This window comes from Protopterus annectens, chromosome 1.part0, assembly GCF_019279795.1.
Source record: "Protopterus annectens isolate FY-2018-M chromosome 1.part0, PAN1.0, whole genome shotgun sequence".
In the NCBI taxonomy this organism is placed as follows: Eukaryota; Metazoa; Chordata; order Ceratodontiformes; family Protopteridae; genus Protopterus; species Protopterus annectens.
Window position 1 is genome coordinate 1,416,167,395 of NC_056725.1, and position 14,182 is coordinate 1,416,181,576.

The 14,182-nt window shown below is 46.1% G+C and overlaps 1 protein-coding gene across 1 annotated transcript in view; it reads right to left on the bottom strand.

Moving 5' to 3' along the window:
* The window catches only part of ZNF292 (zinc finger protein 292), a 1,171,601-nt gene that overhangs the window by 593,178 nt on the left and 564,241 nt on the right, over window positions 1-14,182 (bottom strand). Inside the window, exon 4 of the mRNA XM_044067433.1 lies at window positions 7,584-7,719. Within this exon, the coding sequence (XP_043923368.1) occupies window positions 7,584-7,719 (136 nt within the window). The remainder of the gene's footprint in view (window positions 1-7,583; window positions 7,720-14,182) is intronic.

A 14,182-nucleotide genomic window follows, 5' to 3' on the forward strand; every position in this document is an offset into this window, starting at 1 on the left:
AAGGAAGGCAGTCTTCCAAGACAAGAACTGTAGCTCTGCAGATGCTGCTGGTTCAAAGGGAGGCAGTGTTAGTTTTTCCAACACGAAGTTAAGGTCCCAAGTAGGCAGTGGTGGTGTCCTTGGAGGCTTGATGTTTTTAATCCCTCTTAGAAACTGCCTTAGGAGAGGATGTGAGAAGACAGGTGGATCAGTATTGTACTCTGCTGAAATTGCTGAAGCATGAATTTTAATGGAAGAGTACGACAGACCACTGTGGAACATTTCTGCCAAGTATTCCAGGATACGTGCCATGTTCATCACTGTCACATCTAGGCCCTTTGTGGTGTTCCAAATGAGAAATCTTTTCCATTTTGCTGAATATGCCTTTCTTGTGGAAGGTCAAGAGCTTCCATGATAATATCCTTCACTCTCTGGGATAGCCTATCCTGAGGAGGAATCAAGGTATTTTCCAGGCTGTTAGTTGCAAGGTTTTCAGGTTGGAATGCAGAGTTTTGTAATTGTGCTGTGTCAGGAGCAGTGGCCATTGAGGAAGAGGCCATGGTTTCGTGCGTGACATGCTCTTTAACAGAGGGTACCAGTGCTGTCTTGGCCAGTCCGGAGCTATCAGAATCACTTTTGGCTGCTCTGTCCTGATCTTCAGTAAGACCTTGGTCATTAATGGGAGAGGTGGAAATGCATATACTGTTAGAGTTCTCCAGCTGAAAGAGAGGGCGTCCACTTTCCATGCTTGTGGGTGGTATGTCCTTGAGCAGAATTTCTTCAGCTGATGATTGTGGGGGGAGGCAAAAAGATCTATGTCCGGCCTGCCCCATGATTGTGTTATCTGTAGAAAGATGTCTGGGTGCAGCATCCATTCGTGTGCATCCATATTTCTGCTTAAGCTGTCCGCCAGTATATTGTCTTTCCCTGGCACAAATTGAGATTGCAGCTCTATGTTGAGTTTCAAGGAAAGTTCCCATAGATTCATTGCCAGTCTGCAAAGAGGAAATGAATGGGTGCCTCCTTGCTTGTTTATGTACCACATAACTGTGGTGTTGTCTGTCCTTATTAGTAGGTGGCCTTGATGCAGAAAAGGTTTGAAGGTTTCGACTGCATGCATCACTGCCAGAAATTCCTTGTGGTTTATGTGCATGCGTAGCTCTTTTTGTGACCATAGACCTTGAATGCATCTGCCCTCCATGTGCGCTCCCCATCCGTGGTCTGAAGCGTCCGTTGTAATGGTTTGGCTGGCTAATGGTTTGCTGAAGGGCAGACCCCTGTTTGACTGGCTTGCTTGAGCCCACCACAAAAATTCCCTTTGAAGGCATGGGATGAGTGGTATCAAAGTTTCCAAGCTGTGATTGTGCTGAGACCATAAACTCCTTAGGTACCATTGTAGTTTCCTCATATGCAGCCTTGCTTGTGGAATCAGAAGGATGCAAGAAGCCATGTAACCCAGGGCCTGCAGGATTTTCAGTCAGCTGAGTTTTTCTTGTCAGACTTTTGAAGTAAACTGGTAGTTGACTTGGTTTTTCTTCTGTGAGGAAAGCCATTTGGGTGGTTGTATCTAGATTCGCACCCAGAAAGGTTATTCTTTGGGATGGAACAAGTCCTGATTTGTGAATGTTGACTGTATATCCCAGGACCTGAAGTAGGTGAATGGCGTAATTCAAATGTTTTACCAAAGTTTGTTGGCTGTCCGCTTGTATAAGGCAGTCGTCCGGATATGGGTATATTTGAATCCCCTGAAGTCTGCAGTGTGCAATTACTGATGCCAGGCATTTCGTGAATACTCTGGGCGCAGTAGATAAGCCAAAGGGCAATGCTGAGAATTGATAATGCTCTGAACCTGCAAGAAATCTGAGGTGTCTTCTGCAACTTTGTCTGATAGGGACATGCAGGTATGCCTCCTTGAGGTCTAGAGTTACCAGCCAAGACCCCTTGCCCAGCATGGGAAGGAGCTGCTGTAGAGTCAGCATTTTGAACTTTGGTACAATGAGATAAGTATTCAGTGCGGACAAGTCGAGAATAGGCCTCCATTGTTTTTCTTTTCTTGGCACAAGGAAAAGTCTGGAATAAAATCCTTGGCCTTGTTCTGAGAGAGGAACCTTTTTTCTATAGCTTTCATTTGCATTAAGCTGGAGATTTGTTTCAAAGCCTCTGCCCTTTGATTTGGTGGCAGGTCTGGCATGCCTTTTCTTTTTGGTAATGTGTGAAAATGGAACCTGTATCCTTTGTCTATTATTTGTAGTGTCCATTTGTCCCTTGTAATACTGTGCCAATTTTCTGAGAATAAAGAAAGCTTTCCGCCCAAGGGTGCTGCCAATTGAGCCCTGGTTGGCGGTGTCAAAGTAAAGTCATGGAGCCTGTCCTTGTGCAGCAGTTGTAGGTCCTGCATTACCTCTCTGGTTGGGAGGCTGCCATTGACGCCCTCTGTAGGAGCCTCTAACTTGCCCTCTACCTCTGGCACGCCTGTTCTTGCCTCTCTGAAACCTCTCTGTGTCTGGAAAGGACTAATTTTTGGAAGGCCAATATTCCTGCTGAATCTTGGTGGTTGGACTTGGAGAAAATCTTTGACAGTTTGTACAGATTTTGCCTTTCCTTCAACTTTCTTTAGGACCTCCTGAGCCGTGGAGCCAAATAACTTTTGCTTTTCCAGTGCAGCATCCAGAATCTTTGCTTTGACATGGTCTGGCAGAGATTGTTCCTTCAGCCAAGCATGCCTACGTATGACTGCGCCAGTCATAGCTGACCTACATGAAGCTTCCAATGCATCATAACCACATTGCAAGAAACGGTTGCTAACCTGTTGGGAGTTATGTACCAGATCCTGAAGTGATTTGCGATCTAGGGGTTCAGGTGAAGACAGTTTTTTATGCAATTCATCTAACAAATACTCTTGGTACTGTATCATACGAAATTGACAATTCAATGCCCTCATAGAAAGAGTAGCAGAAGTGTACACTTTTTTTACCCCATCTCTCTAAAGCCCTGGACTCCCTTTCGGAGGGGAGTGGATTTTTAGATGTGGCAGCTGCAACCTCTTTAGGGCACTGGGAAATAGTTTCTGGATCAGCAGAGTGGGCCTTGTAAAGAAAATGATGCGAGTCCGGGACCCTGTAGTACCCATCGGGTTTGACAGGGGCCGGAGGAAGAGTGTCAGGGGTTATGCTAGACTCAGAGTACACATCATCAATGACATTCAAAACAGGAGGAATAGCCAAAGGTCTATGCTGAGGTAAATGCAGAAAAGTTCTTAATCTTTTCCTGGAATCAGAGAATTCCTGGCCCTGCCATTTGAAATGCTCTTTCACAGTGTGAAGGGTCTCCCCGAAGGATAGTTCTTCAGGAGGGGAGGCCGAGGGGATAGATTCCTCTGCATCAGAGTCCTCGTAGGCCGAAAAAGCCTCCTCCTGGTAGTCCGAGAGAACAGAGCCATCAGAGGCCTCCTCTGAGGAGCGGGGATCAGAGGGCTCAACCCTGGGCCTTTTGTCTAGAGGAGGTTGAGAGCCCCTGTCCGGATGGGGTTGGGAGCCCCTAATTAAGGAAATAAAGGTCCTCTGCTAAGGTTAGAATCTGTGAACTTGTAGTGGGTCCCTGAGGAATAACCCTGGGAGGCATAGCTTTTGTGTGTTTAGCAGCTTTAGCCCTGGTGAATGCCTTTATGGACATGGATGCAGGAGGCCTGGCTGCACCACGTGCTGGTGTAGTTTTGTCTAGAGGAATGGTGTCGGAAGTTTCCAAGACACCAGTTTCTGAAGGAAATTCAATAACCGACTCAGCAAGGGCCTCCGGGGCCGAGGTTGTCGGTTGAGCGGTTTCGGCGGTCGGAAGTACCAAGGACTCTGTTTCAGCTGAGACAGAGACACTCGCGGTAGGCCACGTGTGTCGGTCCTTGTCCTTCCGTTTCTTTGTTAAATGTGAAGTCGGAGTCTCCGATGGCATATTGTACGAAAAACTAGCCCCAAAAAATTCCTCTGCAAACTCCGCCCAACGTCTAAGAGTGCGTCGGTTGAAGGAAGCACAGGCTGAACAGGCCGAGACGTCGTGGTCTGGGCCTAGGCAGGGAGTGGAAATCCTTATGAGGTATTTGTTTCCCACAAGTTAAGCAATTATTAACTTTATCTGACATCGGCTGAGGCAAGAAAGAGTCCCCAAGGGGGTACTTAGCTTTTGAAGCCTTCGGTAGCTGAATTACAGGAGCTGGCCGACCGGCACTTGCGAACTGCTTCTGCTTCGGGCACCACGCGGCAAGAAAGACTGAGGAAGATGGCGTCGGCTGACGCTTTTATACCCCAGGCGCTCTGACGTCGGGGAAAGGGCGACATCAGCCGACGCCGGACCCAGACTTTGGAATCCGGCCGACCGAAGGGCTGCCTGAGGCAGGACAACCCATATGTGATGACTGCAGATGCATCCTTGAAGGACATCAATACATCTTTTTGAAGAGGTGCATCTAATAATTTAGCTTTGACATGATCTGGTAAGGCTTGTTCTTTGAGCCAAGCATGCCTATGTATAACGGACCCCGTAACAGCAGCTCTACATGAGGCCTCTAAAGCATCAAAACCACACTGTAAGGTATGTTTACCCACTTGCTCTGCACCATGCAACAAATCCTGCAACTCTTTTAAATCTGGTTGTTCTGGTTGTGTCATTTTGCTTTTCAGCTGAGATAACAAAAACTGTTGATACTTTAACATATGGAACTGACAGTTTAATGCCCTCGAGGTGTACACCTTTTTTCCCCCACCTTTCTAAAGCTCTGGAATCTCTCTCTGAAGGTAATGGGTTTTTAGCAGTAGAGGCCTTAATTCCCTTGGGACCCTGTGAAATAGTTTCTGGGTCAGCAGTATGGCTTTTATATAGGAACTGGTGAGAATCAGGAACCCAGTAATACCTGTCTGGTTTAACAGGAGCTGAAGGCAAAGAATCTGGATTAAGGCTGGCTTCTGTGTACACATCATCCAATATATCTAAAACTGGTGGGATAGCCAGGGGCCTATGCTGGGGGAGCAAAAGAAAATCCCTGAGCCTTTTCTTGGAATCTGAGTAATCTTGGCCTTCCCAGTGAAAGTGTTCCCTCAATGTATGTAGGGGTTCCCCAAAAGAGTAGTCCTCAGGGGGGGAGACCGAGGGAATAGACTCCTCTGCATCAGAGTCTTCGAAAGGAGAATAGGCATAATCCTAGTCCTCAGAAAGTTCAGAGGTAATAGAGGCTTGATCTGAGGAAGGGTAGTCTTCCTCTAATCTGGGCCTTTAGTCAGAGGGGGGGGGGGGTTGAGAACCCCTGATAAGAGTAATCAAATCCTCAGACATTTTGAGCATCTGTTTTTTAGGCATGGGGCCTTGAGAGGGGGTCTGAGGTCCCTGTTTTTTGGGTTTTCATGGCTGCTTTAGATTTAGTGAAAGCTTTAATAGAGAAGGAGGAAGGCCTGAAGACATCTTGAGAAATGGCAGGCCTGTCTAAACTCTGAGTTTTCCCGCCAAGAGTGGCGTCAGTATCTGCAGTAGGAATGGGGACAGAGGAGCCTGCGACCTCGGGTACTGAAGACACCGGTAATGTAGTGTCATCGGTACTCAGGGGCTGCGTAGGCGCCTCGCTGAGCACCGGAGAACCGGTAGTCGGCCTTAGCATGGTGTCAGTAGTCGGTGCGGACCTCGTATGTTGGTCCTTATCTTTGCCTCTTTTACTCAAAACTGGAGTCGGAGTATCCGACAACATAATATAATTAATTCTTTTACCAAAATAGTGAAGGGCGAACTCCGCCCGGTGCTTAATAGTGTGCTTGTTGAATCTAGCACAAAAACGGCAGGCCGAGACGTCGTGGTCTGGGCCTATGCAAGGTATACAGAAAGAGTGGAAATCCTTATGTGGTATTTGCTTCCCACATGAAATGCAATTATTAACTTTGTCTGACATCGGTCTGAGGCAAGAAAAGTTTCCCCAACGGGGACTTAGCTTTCAAGACGACTTCGGCTGAAATATTTTCGTAAATCTCAGGAGCTGGCCGACCGGCACTTGTGAATTGCTTCTGCTACGGGCACCGCGCGGCAAGAAAGACTGGAGAAGATGGCATTGGCTGCCTCTTTTATACCCCTGCCGCACTGATGTCAGGGAAGAAGCGACGACAACCGACACCGAACCTAGACTTTGGAATTCGGCCAACCGAGGACCCGCCTGACAGCAGGATAACCCATCTGTAATGACTGCAGCTGTATGCACGATGAACATCTGCTTTGGGCTCCACAGCAAGAAAGACTGATGTAATGGCGTCGGCTGCCTGACTTTATACCACTGACAACCTGACGTTAGTCCTGGAGCGACAGCAACTGACGCAGTAATACTAAGCCTCTGGTATTTGGGCCGACTGAGGGCTACCCCTGGCAGGATAACCCAAGTGTGATGACCAGAACAGTGAAACACGAAGAACATCTGACAAGTCACAATTTTACAAAATCTTCTTTCTTCTCTGCGGCTCACTCCATAAGCTCTATCCCAACCTGAACAGAATCCAGTGTACATGCAAATATGGCCTATTCCATGGTATCTGTAGTGAAGACAGTCATGCTGATCTAACATTACATCTGTTGCTAACATTAATGGTGTGTGTGTCTATGTGTACATGTACGTGCGTGTGTGTGTGTGTCAGAATATATACATACGCACATACTTATGTGCATACATATACAAACACACGTGTGTGTGTGTGTATATATATATATATATATATATATATATATATATATATATATATATATGTATGTATATATGTATGTATATATGTATATGTATACACACACACGTATATACACACACACACACACACTTCCCCCTTAATTCTATAACTTCTTTTCTTGCACTCCACAACCTTGACTGAGCCTGAAATTGGTCATTTTTGAGCAGTGTTCTTGGGTAAACAAGAATGGATAAGTCAATAGAGTAGCACCAGTCGAGGCAAAGGTGCATTTCCAGCAGTGTGCTGAACCCTACCTACTATTCACCCACAGATGTCAAAATTTTCTAAGGCAAAGGAGCAACAAACTCCAATTCATATGAGATGGAGTTCAACTCAGGAAGACTGTGCTAGATTTTCTCAAAAGAACATCTCCCATCCTGCTTGTATTAGGACCAGCAGTTGTTTGACTATTCTCATTTTTTTGAATATTCCTCACTTGCACAATACTCACAAAACTGTAACGGGAAATTATCACTATACACATTTTGAGGCTTCAGCTGCAAATTCTGCAACAAGCACTACAGTGGTAATGCAAGATTTATACCTCTGGTCTAACATCTTAGTGACAACCCTGTCTTAATTAAATCATACTTTTTATGACAGTGTTACAGCACCAGGCAACAGTAAGACTACTATGTAGCACATTATCAATGTTTTAAACATGACAACAAGAGGAACGCAGCAGGCTGTAGTGCAATCACTGATACGACATTGTACAAAATTTCCCACCATCCACAAACTGCCATTCTGAATTTTGGCATTAATACAGCACACTCATACTACTACCTACACCATAAACTTGCCCTGTATGCTGTGAAAATAAATCTTTAATTTTTGTAATGCAAAGCCCACAAGGCAACTTACCTTTCTCTGGATCCAGTGATTCCTTACGGAGAATACTCTGCAGCACAGCATTCGTCCATATTCCCTTTTGGTGGGAAACGACTTCCAATAGCTGCAGTTCAGAACTGCCATTTTCCAGCAGAGCTGCGTGTGCTGACTAAGGAAGGAAAAAAATGTTACTTAAGAGAGCCAATCAACAGTTACATTAACTACATTTTGTTTTCTAACAAATCTAATGACCAAAATACTTACTGATGTGTATGCAGAAAAAAAATGCTATATAATTACTTTAACAGGTCTGCAAAGCAGAAGGACCACCTTTGTTAATCAGAGTAAAAACTGCAAGAAAGACCCAGGCAAGCTGGTATCTTTATTGTGCGATACCTTGAACCTTCTGTAGTGAAGTCCATGGGACAGACTTAAATAAACCTTAAGGCCATATCTGTCTTTTAGCTACATGGCTTCTGAATGCCAATAAGTTCTTACTTTTTAAGTTTTTATAGTTACGGGTTCAGACCAATAAAGCCCATCTCTCATCTGCAGACATGCCATGTTTCAGCCTTTATCAAACTTTGCCAGTAAAGCATGCATGGGCTGTTTAGTTATACTCGGGAAACAGAGCTTAAAACCAAGCTTGACGTCCACAAAGATTAAGGTGCCTGCAAGTTTTCCCACATAACATCCAAACCAATGGGTAAAATGGTTACAAACAAACCATTCAGTAAAAATTGCAAGAAAGCCCCAGCCAAACTATGATCTTCACTGTGTAATAGTTAAAACCTTCTGTAGTGAAGGTCTATGGGATGGCATACCATGCAGACCACATGCTGCTGGTATGAAGACTACTCTGCACAAACAGTCAGGCAGCTAGACTCCCACCATTAATATCATCATGCATTTTTTGCCTTTACCTCCAGTTCTTCAGCAACAGCAACACTGACAGCCCCACAGAGATTTAGAGTAGCAGAAAAGAAAGAGAAAATAGACAACACAATCCTCCTCATCCCAGGAAAGGAGATGTAAGTGAGGGGAAATGTTAGTGAAGATAATCATCCTACTTTCTGATCTGCTGATACGATAAAAAAAACTTCTGCATCTGTAAGAAATGGTCCACTGTCAGCAGCTAGAAGAACAGTCTTTAGTTGTCATCATGGATGTCCCTTATCATGAGAAAGTACAATTGGGTACACTTGCCTTAAACGTAGATGTTCGAGTGTATACACTGTTGCAGTCATCACATTTGATTAATCCCTGCCAGGGAAGCCGTCAGTCGGCCCGCATACCAGAGGCTTGGTATTTCTGTGTCACTTGCTGTCGCCCTAGGACTGACGTCAGGTCGTCAGTGGTATAAAATCAGGCAGCCAACGCCATTACATCAGTTTTTCTTGCCCTATCAGGAGCCCCCAACAGGGAGCTAGGTTATGGTGGAAGAACACCACCAGCAGAAAGTAAATACCAAAATTCCTTGTAAGGGGGGGAGGGAGGGAGAGAGAGAGGACAAGGGGGAATGGAAAAATTCCATGTAAGGGGGGGGGGGATGGAGGGAGAGAGAGAGGACAAGGGGGATGGAGGGAGGGAAACCAGGACTGCAACAGTGAATACACTCGAACATCTACTTTTATGGTATGTGTACAAAACTGTATTATGTTCTTCGTGTTTCACTGTTGCAGTCATCACATATGGGTTGATTCCCAAAGCTGAAGAAAAGGGTGGAGGAAGTCAAGAAGACTGGGGTGGCTGGCTAGGATGCCCTGCAAGACTGTGATGGCAAAGCATGTCCTGGATTTGGAGAAGATAGGCAAGTGGTAATGCTTGGTGAAGGTATGAAAAGATGTCCATGTTGCAGCCTCCAGGATGTCCCTGGTGGGGGACCCCTCTAAGGAAAGCTGCAGAGGTGGAGGTTGCTCTGGTGGAATGTGTCCTGACCCCCTTGGGGGGAGGTTTCCCATGCTGTTTGTAGCAGAAATGGATGCAGTGTACTATCCATTTGGAAACTGTTTGGATATGGTCTTGCCCTCTACTCCTGCTGTGAAGCTGACTAGCAATTGAACAATTTTTCTAAAAGATTTAGTCCTGTCTAGGTAGAATCTGAGCGGTTTCTGCACATCTAGAGAGTGCAGAATCCATTCCCCCTTGTTTTGTGGGTTAGGGGAAAAGGTGGGCAAATGAATGGATTGGTTGACAGATGCAGTGGACACCACTTCTGGTATGAAGGATGGGTTAGACCGGAGGGAGACCCTGTCAGCGTGGAAAATGGACTCTACAGCCATAAGTGCTTGTAGATCTGATACTCTTCTAGCTGAAGTGATGTCCAGAAGCAATGCTGTCTTCCACGAGAGAAATTTTAACTCTGCTGAAGCTGCAGGTTCAAAGAGCGGCAGGCTGAGCTTTTCAAACACAAAGTTTAGGTCCCAAGCTGGGGTAGAAGCTCTTCTGGGTGGCCTCAAGTTGTTAGTCCCTCTTAGGAACTGTTTGATGAGAGGGTGTGAGAAAAGAGGTGTGTCTGTGCTGAAATGAGCCGAGATGGCAGAGGCATGAATTTTAATAGAAGAGAAGGATAGACCCCTGTGTACTAGGTCTGCCAGGTAATCCAGGATGAGAGGTAGGGAGGGCTGTGCCTTTCTGGCTCCTTTAGCCTGGATCCAGGTGCAAAACCTTTTCCACTTCTCAGCATAAGGCTTTCTAGTGCTGGGGCATCTGGCCTCACATATAACATCTAGAACTTGTTTGCTTAGACTGGCAGCTTAAGCAGAGGTCATGGAATAAGCCAGGATGCCAGACTGAGGGTCTGCAATTGGGGATGCATGAATTCTCCATTCCTCTGGGTCAGGAGTGTTGAGATCTGAGGTAGGTGTCATGGTGACAGGCTGTGGAGCAGTGGGTACCAGTGCTGGCATGGCCAGTCTGGGGCAAACAGGACTGTTCTCGTTTTTTTCCTCCCTTATTTTGAGCAATATCCTTGAAATGAGTGGTAGAGGGGGAAATGCATAGATCAAAAGGTTTACCTACTGGAAGGCTAGAGCATCCACTTTCCAGGCCTTACTGTGAGGATCCCTGGTGCAGAATTTGCTGAGCTGATAACTGGAGTGGGAGGCAAGGAGGTCGACCTTCGGGGTGCTCCACTTCTGGGTTACAAGGGTGAAGGTTCTTTGGTCTAGCTGCCACTCATGTGGATCTAGCAGGTTTCTGCTTAAGTTCTCTGCCAGAGAGCTTAGAGAGTTTGGCAGGAATTGTGCTAACAGGTGTGGTTGCATGGCTAAGGCCATGTGCCAAAGGGTCATGGCGAGCCTGCACAAAGGATAAGAGTGAGTCCCTCCCTGCTTGTTGATATACCACATCATGTGGTGTTGTGTGTTTTGATCAGTACAGGCTGCGGGGAGTGTAGGGGGTCTGAAAGCTGTCAGGGCATGCTGAATAGTTAACATCTCTTTTTGGTTGATGTGCAGATGTATTTTATTTGGGTTCCATTGGCCCTGAATGCACCTGCAAGTCCAGGTGTGCACCCCAGGCATAGTCTGGTGCGTCTGTGGTGAGGGTCTGGGTGGCATGGGTTTGTGAGAAGGGAAGTCCCTTGTTGTGGTAGCAAGCTGCTGCCCACCAAAGAAAATCTTTCTTTAGACAAGGTATCATTGGTATAAGAGTTTCCAGGTCTTGAGAGTGCTGACACCAAAGGCTTTTTAGGAACCTCTCTAGTTTTCTCATTTGCAGTCTGGCATATGGAAGGAGTAGAATGCAAGAAGCCATGAACCCTAGAGCTTGCAGGATTTCCTTGAGGATAACTAGGTCCTGGTGGCCAGTTGAGAGAAGTAGGCTGTCAAGGCAGGATTGTTTTTCTGGTGTAAGGAATGCCATCTGGGATGCTGTGTCCAGGCTTGCTCCCAGGAATACAATTTTTTGTGTGGGTACAAGTTTGGACTTCTTTTCATTGATAGTATACCCCAGGGAGGTCACTAGGTCCTTTACAAAGGTCAGGTGCTTTAGCAGCTTTTCCTGTCTGCCTGAATCAGGCAGTAGTCTAAGTATGGGTAAATTTGAATATTTCTGTCTGCAAAAAAGAAATAATGGGAGCCAGACATTTTGTGAAAACTGTGGGAGCAGTGGATAAGGCAAAGGGAAATGCAGAGAAAGTACAGTTGTGTACACTTACCATAAATGTATATGTTCGAGTGTATTCACTGTTGCAGTCATTACATTTGGTATCTGCCTACAGGTATAGCCCTCAGCCGGCCTGAATATCAAAGTCTTGGATTCCTGCGTCGGATGGTCCCTCTTCTTCCATGACGTCAGGTCGTCAGGGGTATAAAACATGCAGCCGACACCATTACATCAGTTTTTCTTGCCCCAGATGTCAGGTGCCCCCATAATGGAAAGCAATTATATATTGGATTATACCTCTAACAAAACGCAAATACACCAGAAAGCTGAAATACACTAAACAAGAAGAAAAGTACAGCCAAGAAAAGTCAGGGGGCTGCAGGGAGGGTAACCAGGACTGCAACAGTGAATACACTCTAACATCTACATTTATGGTAAGTGTACACAACTGTACTATGTTCTTCGTGTTTCACTGTTGCAGTCATTACATTTGAGTTGATTCCCAAAGCTAAGGAAGGGAGGAGGACGTTAGACTGCATTAGGACCAGCTATTAAGCCCTGCAAAACTGCAGTCGCAAAACCAGCTCTGGATTTAGAAAAGAAATAGGCATGTGGTAGTGCTTGGTGAAGGTATGTACAGAGCTCCAGGTAGCAGCTTCTAGGATGCCCCTGGTAGGGACACCTCTGAGAACGGCTGTAGAGGTAGATGCAGCCCTGGTGGAATGTGATCTTATCCCCTGTGGGGTAGGTTTTCCATGGTGCTTATAGCAGAAATTAATGCAATGGGCTATCCACTTAGAAATGGATTGTTTTGAAGTGGCCTTCCCCTATGCCCCTGCAGCAAAGCCAACTAGCAGCTGTTCAGACTTTGAGAGGCTTACTCCTGTCCACATAAAATCTAAGTTGTCTGTGCACGTCCAAAGAATGCAGTATACGTTCTCCTTTGTTTTGTGGATTTGGGAAAAAAGTAGGCAAATGAATGGACTGATTAAGGGCCACACTAGACACCACCTTGGACATAAAGGATTGGTCCAGAGGGACACCCTGTCTGCATGGAAGATGAAGGGCTCCACTGCCATGAGGGCCTGTAATTCAGACACTCTTCTTGCTGAAGTGATGGCTAGAAGGAAGGCTGTTTTCCAAGAAGGGAATTTCAACTCTGCAGTTGCAGCTGGCTCGAAAGGAGGATGAGTGAGCTTTTCCAATACAAAGTTAAGGTCCCAGGCTGGAGTAGAGGCTCTCCGGGGAGGTCTTAAATTTTTGGCCCCTTTGAGGAATTGCATTAGCAGGGGGTGAGAGAAGAGGGTTGGTTCAGTATTATAATGTGCTGAAATGGCAGAGACATGACTTTCAACTTGACGAGAAGGAAAGGCCCATGTGAAGCATCTCTGTTAAGTAGTGAAGAATATGTGGTAAGCTGAGCACCGTTGTGCCCATCCCGAGTCTGGCTCCAGGAACAGTATCTTTTCCACTTTTCAGCATAGGATTTTCTAGTACTAGGCCTCGTTGCCTCCAGAATGACATCTAGCACCTGCTTACTGAGGGATGCTACTGGAGAGCTCAAGGAATTACCCAGGCTGCAAGGTTCAGGGTTTGAAGCTGAGGGTGCAGAATCTAGCCCTCCTGCTGGGACATCAGGGAAGGTGTCTGAGGCAGGTGCCATGGCTCCAGCAGTGACATATTGTGCAAGAGAGGGTACTAGTGTTGGTGTGACCAGTCTGGTGCAATCAGTATTGTCCTTGGTTTGTCCTGTTTGATCTTTAGCAGAACCTTTGAGAGGAGAGGTAGTGGGGGAAAGGCATAAACTGAGAGGCTTTCCCAGGTGAAGGACAGTGCATCCACTTTTCAAGCTTGATTGTGGGGAGTCCTTGTGCAGAACTTGTCCAATTGGTAGTTCTGAGGGGAGGCAAACAGGTCTCTTTCGAGATTCCCCCGTTTGCTTCTCAAAAGGTTGAATATCTTTGGTTCCAGTTTCCACTCATGTGGGTCCATGACATTTCTGATTGGGTCATCTGCCAGTGAATTTAGCTTGGCTTAAGGAGCACTTGGTAGCTCAAGGCTGTGTTCCACAGAGCCATGGCTAGTCTGCAGAGAGTACAAGTGGGTTCCTCCCTGCTTGTTTATGTACCACATAACAGTGGTGTTGTCTGTCTTTACCAATAATTGTCCTGGAAGAATGTGGTCCTTGAAGGATGTCAGGGAATTCTGTACAGCTAACATTTATTTTCGATTGATATACAGGTGCATCTGACTCTGGTTCCATTTGCCCTGAATGCACTGCCATGCCAAGTGAGCCCCCCGTGCATAGTCTGATGCGTCTTTTGTTAGGGCTTGGGTGGCAGGAAGAGTGAATGGGAGCCCCTTGTTGAGGCAGCAGGCCTCTGCCCACCAAAGGAATTCTTTCTTTATACAAGGAATGATAGGAATCATCGATTCCAGGTCCTGAGAATGTTGACACCATAGGCTTTTTAGATACCACTGTAGTTTCCTCATATGCAGTCTTGCATATGGAATTAGTAGGATGC